Consider the following 13,372-nt stretch of genomic DNA (forward strand, 5'->3'; position numbering starts at 1 on the left):
CACACTAATTATAGGTGTCTTCAACACCCATGCCTAAATTTATAAAAACCAGGTGGTAAGGAAAAGTCGTACCACTTTTATAAATTTTTTCCAAAGGATATTCTTATTTTACATATGAATATCTGTGAATATCATTTAGAATTATAGCAATTGAAATAACTGCAGAAAAGATCACGTTTTAACTTCCATATTCTAGCACATAAATGCCTTAACTGCAAGGCCTATAATATAAGACATACATGAGTTGGCCCCAGTTCATGCTCATCTAAAATATAAGAGATTTCCTAATGAGGTTCTTACTTGAGACGTAGATCTGAAGTATCTTACCTTTTGTTTATCCCAAATATTTATTGTCGAAAACGGCAGTTTTAACTTGCAACCAAGGAAGGTTGTAATTTGCAATCAGGAAAGACACACCAGCATAAGAATGGAAAGAAGACTTTGATAGCCATACCATTTGATATTGTTTTATGGAGCTTATGAAATGGGAGAGAGGTCGTCAAATATCCTAAGCCACAATTGATGTCACTAAATTAGACTATTCTATTTTGTTTTAAAATCTGTCAAACCTATACATTTGTTTGGGACAGTTTGTATATCATTATCTTGCAATATTTATATCTGATTTGATACTAACCGAGATGCATTAATTTTTATTATCTACAAATTTATTTTAAAACTAAGTTGATAAAAACAATTAGTTTTAAGTTTCGCAATACTGGGCTCGTGCTGGCGCGGGCCATTTTTGCTTAGTATTAGTAATGGACAGCTCGGTGCACTAAGCTCCCGCTCTGCCCAGGGTCGGAGAAGCGTCGGACCACAAGGGTCTATTATTTATAGCCTTACCCTGCATTTTTGCAAGAGGCTATTTTTACGGTTCGAACCCGTGACCTCCTGGTCACATACCAGCAATTTTACCCTACCATTTTCGTGTAGTAATAAGTTTGTAAAAAGATGATTTTATTTATAATTTTAATAAACTTAAATTATAACTTGTAATGAAAATACAAAAACATTATAAGCAAATCACTTAGGTAAAAAGAACAAAATATCATTTATAATATTATATAGAGAGGGGATTGGAAATATTGTCTAGGGGAGAAAAATATTACTGTTTAAAGTCGGAGAATGAGTTTGATTTTTGGGGATGCGAATCATTATAACCCTACCAATAATAATTATCATTGTGATTAAAAGCCTATTTTGGGGGTTTACCAAATTTCCTTTCCCGCCACCGAATCCCCATTTCTTTGGAGAAGGGTTGCCCCCAAAATCTGCAGCGAATAGTAGAAACTAGAAGAAGAAATGGAGTTCACACTCAGTGGGAATGCACTGAAGACATTCGGCCGATCCATCACGTGCCTCGCACGCATTGGCAATGAGCTCGTCATTCAAACCTCTCCTCCTCAGGTGAACACTACTTTGGTTTATTTATTTATTTCTTTTCAGAGCATTAGAATCAACTAATTGATCATAACTTTATAATTTCCTTGATAGTCCCTTAGTGTTTGGTGCTCTGTAATAATTTAGCTGAAGAACTAAAAGTATATGAATGTAATTTTGGGATTGATTTGGCTCCATAACTTCGTGCTCTTATAGTAATTAGGGTTTTGTTATTAACGAATTTGTATAAAGAAGCTTCAGGTTATGTTGTGGGCATATGAGGCATAAACTAAAATAAACGAAAGTTGGACCTTGATTGATGCAATATCCAAGCATGAAAACCGTTGTCCCATGAAAAAAACTTATTTGTGCCCATTTTTTGCACCGAGCAAATGAATGTAAGATCTTGTATATAAACTTGTACAACTTAAATCATATGTATTCACACTTTAAATTGCTTGGTTTCGCCTAAATCACATAAGTATATTCCCACCTCCAAGCCTGGTCATAAAGACCTAGCGCAGAGAGTTGTTGTTGTTGTTGGTAGTAATACAATAATAGAGTTACAAACTTCTACAGGGGAGCAAATATTTGTCCCGATTTGTACCTAGGATATATAATGTTGGGTTCCATATTTAGGATCAGACTCTTGATAATTGAGCTAACCCCCTTCGAAATTAAGATATTTGTCAATTTACAATAAATTACATCATTTTCTGATATAACAAGGTAATGATGATATGATTTAAGCTAAATGAAAGAAATGAGAATTCATATTGCCCACCCCAATTTCTTTGGGATTGAGGCGTAGTAGTTGTTGTTATATCTGATATAACAAGGTCCCTAACCCTTTGAAATTTTAATAAGAGGAGATGATTGAACATTATTTGACAAGGGGCAAATCAGTGTTGTCAAAGGCGCGCTTTAAGTGAGTTTAAGCCTTGAAGCGAGGCGCAAAGCATGTTGAGGCTTCAGTGTCATCATCAAGGCTCTAAGGCATACTTTCCTTACCAATGAGCGTACTTCTGAAGAGGCGACACTAAACAATTGATATTTCACTATATTGTTATTTTTCTTTTAGTTTCTTTGTCCTCATATTTGTTACTCATGCTTATAAATAATTATTCCTCTTAGACTGCACATATATATTTTTATATATTTTTCTATTTATGCCTTTCTTCATTAAAGGCCACACTTTATTTGCGCTTTGCGCTTAAAATCTCGGCAAACCTTAGAGTTTTTTTGCGTTTTTCGCCTTGGATAACACTGGGGCAAATTGGTTTCATCTTGTTAAATCGGAAACCATCAAAATGGATGTGAAATTAAAGTTCCCAGTTCATTGTCTCTTTATTTTTGGCAGCTCACATGTCACACTCTCAACTCCTCAAGATCTGCCTATCAATAAAAGACATTTGAAACTGATTTTTTTATGTCTACGCCGTCTTGGGTCCACAGGTGCAATGTTGTGTGCTCTTGAAGGTATATGCTTTTAGCAATGCAATGCTGCATAGTCTAAAATGTGCTGGTTACCGGGCTGCCGAATTTTTACTTACCCTGATTTTTGCAGGCCATTTGTTCTGTTTTAAGAACACCAATTGCTAGTATTGATCATTTGAGTGTGTCATTGTCTAATCCTGATGCATCAAAGGTGCAGTGGACATTGAACTGCCATAATGGTAAGACTTTCTCTATAGTATTTCTTTTTATTTTTTTCCAACTTTTTCGGGATTTAACCAAATAGAAGGAAAATACATTCTCTAGTTAGGAGCTATAGATTAGGACAAAGCATCTTTAATTTGATGGATGGACCATGTAGATACTCTAGTGTCAAAGGTCTGGTAAATGTTGCTATGATTCTCATGAATCAATGGTCACATTTTTGTCTTCTATGCTTTTTCTTCACATTTTGGTCACAGGGTGATATAGTACCAAAAGGGAGAAGATAGAAAGGTAAACGAAACGTCAGAACGGAGAGAAACTAAGAAAGAAAGCTAAGAGGGACAACATAACGGCTCATATCGAACTGCTAAGGTATTGTCCGCTCTGGCCAAACCTTTGGGGCCTCACATTTTTGTACCCTTGGGCTTTAGTCCAAAAGGCGCTTCAACAATTGAAATCCATTGACGCCTTTTATGGCCTCTAACTTTCCCTTCCTACTCAGATATGGGATTTGCCTAAGGAAAGTATCATAGTGAACCTCCTTTCGAATTCAATGATTAGCAACCTGTAGGCTGTTACGAGGTATGGTCTCTGAATAACGGCCCATGCCTAATTGCCAAGGTATTATCAGCTCTGGTCTAACCTTTGGGATTGTCCATTTGGTTATAATCTAAAAGACCCCTCAAAAATTGAATTCCCAGCTCGTCCTTTTAGGCCCCTAACATTCCCCTCCTATTCCAATGTGGTAATTGATCTAAAACAAGCTCACGTCGAACCCCCTTCGAGTTCAAAAACCAACCAATGGTTCTTAGACTATTATATTCATTAGCACAATATACACTATGTTCCTATTTATAAACTTTACCTCATAAAAAATAATAATGTTCCTATTTATAAATTAGGGAACAGGAACAAAGTAGAACTCTTAAGAGAACTGAGATTCAATATTGAACAAAAGGACAACGGTACAATCAAACTAAATTTTGTAATAATACTGCGGGATAAAATATATTTATCTAATCATAATCTGGTTAAAGAATAAAAACTAAATAAATATAAACTAATCTGAAAAAATCTACAGTCTGATATAAAATATCTCTTTTTAGAAGCTGCATCATGCTGTCTTGGTGGACGAAAACTCGACCCACTGTAATCAATAATTAGAATAAATCGAACAGAATGATAGTATTATCTTGGCTGTTGATCCTTTCACTGAGTGATAGTTTTTGTGGGTTCTTTTTGAGAAGGGTTTCCTTTTGGATGGTTTTCATGTTTATGTATGGGAAAAAAATTAGTGAATCACCTTACATTAACTCAGTATTGAGCAGAAAGACAAGTTCCTCAAGGTGGTCAAATCGTTACTGTCTTGCAGAACCTTAAATTGTCTCCAACTTCCAAAATTTCAAAATAATTGAGAGTGATAGTCGAGATAACCTCCCTACCATTGTTGCACGGATGTCGTGAAACCAGTGTTGTTAAAGGCAAAAAGCTCTAAAAAGCGCTCTAGGTCTATTGGAGCTTTAAGCGCAAAACGCAACTTAAGTGTGGGCTTTAGTAAAAAAGGAGCAATGAAGGACAAAAATAAAAATATATAAGTAATTTCAGAAAAAGTAATAAATTCATTCTTAATATTTTCGTCAACAACTAATACACTTATTTGCCGATTATATTTGTTGTTTAGTAATACTCCATTCAAGATAGAACTCATGGGCAATGAGTGCTCACGCGTTAGTGAATTCCCTACACTGAAGTGTAGCTTAAGCGAAGCGAAACACCGTCCTTGAGCTTTTCTAGTCTTCAGGGCTTAGGCACGCCTTAAATGAGCCTTTGACAAAAACAAGTTTCAGTTGAATGCTGAGGATAGGGTTATTTGTTAGAGGAGAGCGTGATGATTATGTTCACAAGTATGGATATTAAGAGTGTGACGCGATGAATTAGAATTTATGCTCCTATACAAAGATCGACGTAGTACCAAAAAGAGATAGGAGAAAGGTAAAGAAAAGATACGGAGGGGAATTTATTGGAGAGGTGAGAGAGAGATATATAATAAAAAGATCAGTAGTTTTCAGATCCTATTATAGAGAGGAAACACTGAACAAGGTAAAACTCATAAGATAATTAAGACTAATCTAATTAACAGCTTGTTTGGATGGTTGTTACTCATTTTATTGTATCGTATTGTTACTTTAAATACAATGTTTGTTTTGATTGTTACTTAAATTTTATTGTATCGTATCGTTAAATCCGTCGTTACATAACGACAAAATGTGTCACTTTATGTAACGACCGATTTGGTGTGGTCGCGTCGTTACCTTGTCTTTTTATCTCAATCTCACCCTTCATTATTATTAAATAATTTTATTTTATCATTTACCCTACTTTTTTATATAGTAATTTTACCTTGTGTCATAATTTTTCTTTATAATATTGTAAGTTTATTTTTTATATTGCTGGTGTGTGATATCATGAAACGATAGCAAACGACACAATCTATCCAAACATTATATTTATCAAATGATACAGTACAATACAATACAATACGATACGATACATTATGAAACGATACGTAACAACCATCCAAACAAGCTGTAAATGATAAAGATAATTACAAACTAAAGCAAGTTATAATAACAATGAATAAGATGTAATAAATGAAAAGTTCAAGTATAATCTAATAGATAAATTTGACATATCATAAGAATCTAAAAAGATAATTACAAAATAATTGTAAAATTAATGTGGAAATTGATATGGAAATTTAGCAAGATAATCTCAAAAGTAAACAATAGTTTGGCTTTTCTAGTATAAAATCTCTTATATCTTTAGGGATGCATCTTAAGGAACCTGGGTTTTCCAAGTATGAAATTTGAAACAACTTAAAAATAATAGATGTTACGTACTTTTTTTTCCAGATTCTTAAAGGAGTATCATTGGAATATTGCGACTATGTAGTTTGTCATATTTTAATCTCCTGGAAGTGTTATGCTTACGTTTGTTATATATTAATCTCCTGGAAGTAATGCTTAATATTTTTATTTGTAATAGTTTTCAACATTTTCTGTTTTAAACTTTCCTGAGCACTTATTAGCAGTCTTTGAGTTGAGCTTTCACAATTTTTTTTTATTTATTTCATTGATGACATTTAATCACAATTTTGTTGCTGTAAAATAGTGCTTGTGTTTTATGGAGGTCTTTGTAATGTTTGCTGAACCTTCTTTTTTGTTTCTTCTTTTGCAAATTTTCTATCAGCTTTCCTTTCTTTCTGAGGGATGTGAAGTAGACATACAGTTCTATTTTGATAAAGCTGGCGAGTAAGATAATCTTACACTTCTCCATTGACATCAGTTCGTTGTTTTTTTTACCCTGTCCTTGTCTTCAGTAAGAGGAACTCTATGCGTTTAGGATATGTTATGATCCGACCGGTCGTTTTGAGAATCAACATTTCGTTCGGTGGTTTAAGGTCTCGAGTAGTTTCGTATTGTGTATTATGACTTGTGTGTGGTCGAGTTCGGATTTCGGATGATTCGGGATTGATTTGGGAGAATAATTCTTGTTTTAGAAGTTTAAGTGAAAAGAGTTGATCAGAATTTGACTTTTGTATAGACGACTCTGGAATGGTGGTTTGATGATTACAATAGTTTCGTATGGTATTTTTTGACTTAGGCGTATGTCCGGATTTGGATTCGGAGGTCCGTAGGTTGGTTTGATGCATTTTGGCAAAAATTAGAAAGTTGAAGGTTTGAAAGATTGAGAGGTTTGACGGAGTTTACCTTGTTGATATCGGGTTCGAATTTCGGTTACAGGAGTTGGTATAGCTATGTTGTATCATTTGGAACATGCATGCAAAATTTGACGTCATTCCGGGTTGGTTTGATATGTTTCGGCGCGAGTTATAGAAGTTGAAAGTTCATTAAGTTCGATTTGAGGTGCGATTCGTTATTTTGATGTTGTTTAATATGATATGAGGCCTCGAGCAGGTCCACGTTATGTTATGGCACTTGTTGGTATGTTCGGACGGGGTCCCGGGGTGTTTCAGACAGGTTTCTGATCATTTGGATCATGTTGAGAGAAGCTGGTTGAGGGCAAGATCTGGTGAGGTCGCACATGCAGACCACTGGGTGTAGGTGCGGAGGAAAAGGGGCGCAGAAGCGAGATAATTGGGAGTTGGGGTTTTGAGCATCTGCGATATCATTCCCGCAGATGTGGCTACACAAGCATGAGTTGGTACGCACAGGTGCGAATATGAGCTGGGTTGGAAGTCTTCGCAGATGCAGAGTATTTGTCGCAAAAGTGACTGCGCAAGCGCTCTTCTTGGTTCGCAGAAGCGACATCGTAGATGCGGTGTCTTGGACGCAGGTGCGGCCAGTTGTGAGTTTTGTTGTTTGCGCATCTGCGATAAATATTCCGCAGGTGCGGCTTCGCATATGCGACTGTGAGTCCACAAAAGCGGAAGTGCTAGGCAGAAAGGTTACAATTCGAGGGTTTGCTATTTTTATCATATCTTGAGTTGTAGACCTCAGTTTTTGAGCGATTTTGGAGGGGTTCTTCACGTGTTGGATTGGAGTAAGTGTTCTTTATCCGGATGTGATTATATTTCGCGATTCCATCTTTGTTTTTAACATTTAATTAGTGATTTGAATGGGAAAAAAATGAGATTTTTTGTACAAACTTTCAAAAAATTAAAATGAGGATTTGAAGGCCGATTTGATGTCGGAATTTGATAATTTTGGTATGGTTGGACTCGTATTAAAATGGATGTTCGGATTTTGTGAATTTTGTCGGGCTCCATGGTGCTGGCCCGTTGTTGACTTTTTGGGTTGACTTTTTAATATTAATTAAAGATCGAAACTTTATTATTTCGAAATTATTTCCTATAGTTTTTATTTATGATATTAGTTATTTTAGCTAGATTTGAGCCATTCAGAGGTCACACGAGAAGGTCATTTTAAAGTATCGGTTTAGCTTCTTTGAGGTAAGTATCTTGTCTAATTTTGTATGGGGGAACTACCCCTTAGAATTTGAGTCTTTGTGCTAATTGTGTTATTTGAAAGCCATGTACGCGAGGTGACGAGTACATACTCGGGCTTATTTGTGAATATTAACCGGTTTAGACTCTTAGGCTCCTTTCATGTATTTATTTGAAATTGTTAGTACATGTTATGTCTTTTATTCGCCATGTCTACTATCACATGCTTTATTTGAAGTTGTCGTTATATGTCACATCCTTTACTTGTTGGGTTTGCTCTTATATGCTTTATTTAAAGTTGTTACCACTTTTATCATCATGCGATCTCTTTTATTGTTGAATTACTCTTAGTTGAAATTGTTGTACATGATATCCTTTTGTTGTCGGGTTATTCTCATGCATTTAGACGTAGTACTAGTTCGTGCCATCTCTCTTTCATTGTTAGCCTAATTCATGCACTAGAATCCAGAGTTTGCCATTTCATGAAAATACTTTCACTATCGTGTTAATCCTTAAATAATTAATCAGAAATGAGGTTATCGAAAGTCATTAATCTATTTTAAATTGAAGTTGTGCTTAAAAGGGGGTGTTGTTCCGTGTGAGTTACTTTCCCGTTCAGTTTGTTATTATTGAGATTTTATACACATTATGTTTGAACCGTGGGCTATTTGTTGTGAAAATATTGATATTGTTGGATCCTTGGAGAGGTTGTGACCTATGGGCACTTGTGTTACGAGTTGATACGTCGTGATGTTGTGATGTTAGCATTTGTGAATTATTGTGTGGTTTGGTTGTGTTATGCGGAGGATAAGGGTGACATTTCATCGTTGTTGTTATGCGGGGCATAAGGGTGGCATCTCACTGTTGTTGAATGTATGGAGTGATAAGGGTGGCTATTATACGGAGAGATACGAGTGGCTATCGGACAGATAAGGGTGAGAAATATTATCGTGTGGGCGGAGTGATAAGGATGGCTAATATATGGAGTGATGCGGGTGGCTATCGGAGAGATAAGGGTGGCTAACGCTATTATTAGGGCAAAGTGATATGGGTGGCTATCGGAGAGCTAATGGTGGAAATGTCAGGGATGATGTGTGATAGCTTGGGAATATTGTATTTGTGATTTTCATGTGATGGTGTGCTTTTTCTTGTGTATGGCATACACCTTACGTGACTTGTTTTGTTGCCTCGATGAGCTACGTGATGTCTTTGATATTACTTATTGACTTGGGCTGCAGTAGTACACTCGCACAAGCATACACCGTAGCATGCCACTTATACAAGCTCAGGAGTACGAAACTTGACATTTATTGATCATTCCCATGTGTTCTTGTATTATCCGTTTTCATGTTGTTATTGAGCATGTGACCATGTCGGTCAGATTGTGATTGTGAGCCTGTGATCATGCCGGGCGGATTGTGGTTATGAGCTTGTGACCACGCCAGGTGGATTGTGAATTTGATCCGGTGATCATGCCGGGCGTATTGAGATATTGGCACGTGAGTTGTCTGTGCGGTTATGATTTAAGATGTGGGCACGAGCTGCCGTGAGTATATGATAGTGGGTGAAACCCGTGACTTGTGACTATGAGATAAAGTATCATAGAGTGATTTCGTTGTGAAACTCGTGTTAGAACGGCTTGATTAATTGGTTGTCCTTTGTGTTCGTTATTTAGTTTTAACGATACTTCACAGTGTTCTTATTGCTTTACTGTTTTACCACTTGTTGATTCTTATTGCCATTTACTGATTTCTGCTTTCCATTATTAGCTTTATACTTCTATACTGCACAAGTTATTTTGTCTAGTGAGTGTCTTGACTTGTACCTCGTCATTACTCCACCGAGGCTAGTCTTGATACTTACTGGGTACCGACTGTGGTGTACTCATACTATACTTCTGCACATTTTTGTGCAGAGCCAGGTATTGGAGATATCGGACTCGGGCAGAGTTGGCTTGTTGATCGCGATGATTCAAGGTAGAGCTGCTTAGTCGTCGCAGTCCCTTAGAGTCTTTTCCTTTTATTATACTGTCATCATCTATTTGAACAGTATTGTATCTCGATCTTTGAGATCTTTCTATGTATTTAGCTAGAGTTTGTGACTTTGTATTGCCAGTCTTGGGAGGTTGTTATGATTATTGCCGCGTAGGCTTATTCTGCTTTTGTTTCGACATTTATATTAAACTATGTGTCAAGTTATCGTTGTTAAAACTCACTTAACCATTGTTAGTAATCGGCTTACCTAGTCTTAGAGACTAGGTGCCATCACGACGCATGCGGTGGTTTTTTGGGTCATGATAAGTTGGTATCAGAGCTCTAGGTTCATTGATTTTACAAGTCACAAGCAAGTTTAGTAGAGTCTTGCGGATCGGTACGGAGACATTTGTACTTATCTTCAAGAGGCTACGAAACTATTAGGAAAATCCCACTTCTTTCATTTATATCGTGCAGATTTGTTGATTCCGAAGTTTGAGCCATTTTGTCTCTATTCTCTTACAGATGGTGAGGACATGTGCTACCAGATTAGCTAAGCAGACACCCGTTCCCCCTCCTAGGGCTACGAGAAACCGGGGTCCAGGTAGAGGCCGAGGAAGGGCATACGTCACAGCTAGAGCACCTGTCAGAGCAGCAGTTGAAGAAACGCCAGTAGCTTTGGTTGGGGACAGGCACCGGAGGCGCCTATTGTTACCCCTGGACATCAGGAGACTTTAATGCAGTTCCTGAGCATGTTTGGTACATTGGCTCAGGTGGGATTGATCTCCGTTGCACCAGCTACTTCACAGATTAGGGGAGGAGCTCAGATTCCCATCCCGTACTCCAGAGCAACAGGCTCACATTGGTCAGGATCCGGGTGTAGTGTCGGTACAGCCTGTTATTCTGGTTTAGCCTGAGGTCAGGCCAGGGGCATCAAAGGAGGAGCAGAGGAGGCTTAAGAGGTTCAAGACGTATAGTCAGCCTACTTTCAGTGGCACAACTACCGAGGATGCACAGGGATTTCTAGAGAAGTATCATCGTATTCTCCGTACCATGTGTATCTTAAAGGTGAGGGGAGTTGCTTTTACTATATTTCAGGTGTTAGGAGCAGCGTATCAGTGGTGGCAGGTTTATGAGGAGGGTAGATCAGTCGATGCAGCGCCACCCACTTGGGCTTAGTTTACAGAGATGTTTTTAAGGGAGTTTGTTCCCCAGACCCTCCGGGATGCATGGCGTACAGAGTTTGAGAAGCTGCGTCAGGGTACCATGACGGTGTTAGAGTATGCCATCAGGTTCAGTGAGTTATCCTGTCATGTACCTACTTTGGTTCCTACGGTCAGAGAGCGAGTCCAAAGATTCAGTGAGGGGCTCAGTTATGATCTTAGATTCTGCATGACTCGGGAGTTGCAGACTGATACTCCATATCAGGAGGTGGTGGAGATTGCCAGGATGTTAGAGTGTATTCGGGGTGAGGAGAGGGAGGATAAGGAGACCAAGAGATCTCGAGGTTCTGGAGGGTTTAGTGGATTCTACTCTTCAGCTATGATCTATCATGGCAGAGGCTCGGGCAGTCGGCAGTCCAGTCCGCACTTTAGACTACTCGTGGTGCTCCAGTTAGCCAGGGTACTCATGTGGGACAGTCATCCTTTAGTGCACCACCGGTACGGAGTTCCTACATCGGTTATTCCACTTATTCGGCACGGACTCAGTACGAGCAGCCACGCCCGTAGAAAGGTTGTTATGAGTGTGGTGATACTAGGCACATCATGAGAGATTGTCCCATATTCGGGAGGCGCGAATTTCATCAGAGCACTCAGGCTACGGGCCCTATTCCAGTTACTACTCCACCCGCACAGCCAATTAGGGGTGGAGGACATGCGGGTAGAGGGCGCCCTAGAGGGGGAGGCCCGACCCGTTGATATGCTTTATATGGTAGGGCTGAGGCAGCTGCAACAGATGGTGTCATTACATGTATGGTTTCGATTTGTTATAGAGGAGCATCATCTTTATTTTGATTCGGTTCTGCTTATCGAGGTGAGTCCTCCTATCTTGCTTCACATATGGGTGAGTTTGGTGATTTTGTACTTTGCTTATGTATTTACCCCTGTTGGGAGATTCTATGATGGTAGCCCGTGTTTGTCGTTTTGTTTCTTTCACTATTGAGAGCTATGAGACTAGAAGTGGATTTCTGTTAGACATTACAACAGATTTTAATGTGATTTCTGGATGGTTTGGTTACAATTTGTGATTTAGATGCTCTATCGGTATAGGGAGTTCATTACGTGTTATGATTTTGTTTTGCAAAAATGAGTTAGTGGAAGTTCTCGGTTGGTGTGAGGTGTATTTTTCTTGTGATTCAGAGTTACAGGTGAGACCCTCGTGTTTTGTGTGATTTGATATATTGGGACCGGGCTATGTGCAGTAGTGAAGTTGTATTAGGATGAGATCATTGCGATCAATTTATATGTTTTGATTCTCCCTTGTGGAATTGATTCGTAGTATGATAATGATAGGGATTTGTGCATGTCGGGCTTGTTTGATGATTCTCTCATGTGATTCTCTTTCAATATTCAGTCATATTCTCTCATGTCGGGTTTAGCTTGCAAGGTGTGTGTCTAGGTGGCGTTAGATGTGACTTGTCGATTTGAGTGAATGGTCATGGATCTTTATGTTTCTTGCATCGTTATCAGTGTTGAGAAGGTTTGGAACAGGGATCTAGCTGATATGAGGTTAATTGTTGGCACCGGATTTGATTATGGGCAACTATGGTGGCTAGAGTTGTTGTTATTGGCATATGTGTGATGTGTTACGTCGTGTGGTTGTACCTTGTGGGTATAGGCATGAGTTGTTGCAGCTGGTTGAGGCTGATACCGTATGTTGATATGGGAATCGGGTCTTTGGGAAACAATCGGATGGTGGGAAACTTGGTTCTAAGGGTTATCAATGTGGGTGGAAGGAATAACCTTCAGTTGAGATGGTGTTGTCGGGCATATGTGGATTAGGGTGACGTGGGATCACCGCGAGTATATGTTTGGTGAGTTCATTCAGTGATTTGATGCACGTTCGAGGATGAACGTTTGTCTAAGAGTGGGAGAATGTAACGACCCGACCGGTCATTTTGAGAGCTAGCGTCCCGTGACTTAAGGTATCGAGTAGCTTCGTATTGTGTATTATGACTTGCGTGTGTGGTCGAGTTCGGATTTCGGATGATTCGGGAATAATTTGGAAGAATAATTCTTGCTTTAGACGCTTAGGTGAAACGAGCTGACCGGAGTTTGACTTTTATATAGACGACTCTTGAATGGTGGCTTGATGATTCCAATAGCTCCATATGGTATTTTTGACTTAGGCGTATGTCTGGATTTGGATTCGGAGGTCCGTAGGTTGGTTT

General features: G+C 38.6%; 1 protein-coding gene across 3 annotated transcripts; it reads left to right on the top strand.

The window, feature by feature from the left end:
* Nucleotides 1-1,106: 1,106 nt before the first annotated feature.
* Nucleotides 1,107-12,222, top strand: LOC117281250 (uncharacterized). 3 transcript variants are annotated; one of them, XM_033661126.2, is made up of 5 exons: nucleotides 1,108-1,410; nucleotides 2,839-2,862; nucleotides 2,951-3,059; nucleotides 9,924-9,984; nucleotides 10,507-12,222. In XM_033661126.2, exons 1-5 carry the CDS (start codon nucleotides 1,306-1,308, stop codon nucleotides 10,511-10,513), a joined length of 306 nt encoding a protein of 101 aa, XP_033517017.1. In that variant the 5' UTR covers nucleotides 1,108-1,305; the 3' UTR covers nucleotides 10,514-12,222. The 3 variants fall into 3 exon arrangements, 2 of the variants coding, with proteins under 2 accessions (XP_033517017.1, XP_033517018.1); XR_004511866.2 differs by lacking the exon at nucleotides 10,507-12,222 and having other exon boundaries at nucleotides 1,107-1,410; nucleotides 2,744-2,862; nucleotides 9,924-10,222; XM_033661127.2 differs by lacking the exon at nucleotides 2,839-2,862 and having other exon boundaries at nucleotides 1,112-1,410.
* Nucleotides 12,223-13,372: the final 1,150 nt, after the last annotated feature.

The sequence above is a fragment of the Nicotiana tomentosiformis genome, chromosome 10 (assembly GCF_000390325.3).
Source record: "Nicotiana tomentosiformis chromosome 10, ASM39032v3, whole genome shotgun sequence".
Classification (NCBI taxonomy): domain Eukaryota; kingdom Viridiplantae; phylum Streptophyta; class Magnoliopsida; order Solanales; family Solanaceae; genus Nicotiana; species Nicotiana tomentosiformis.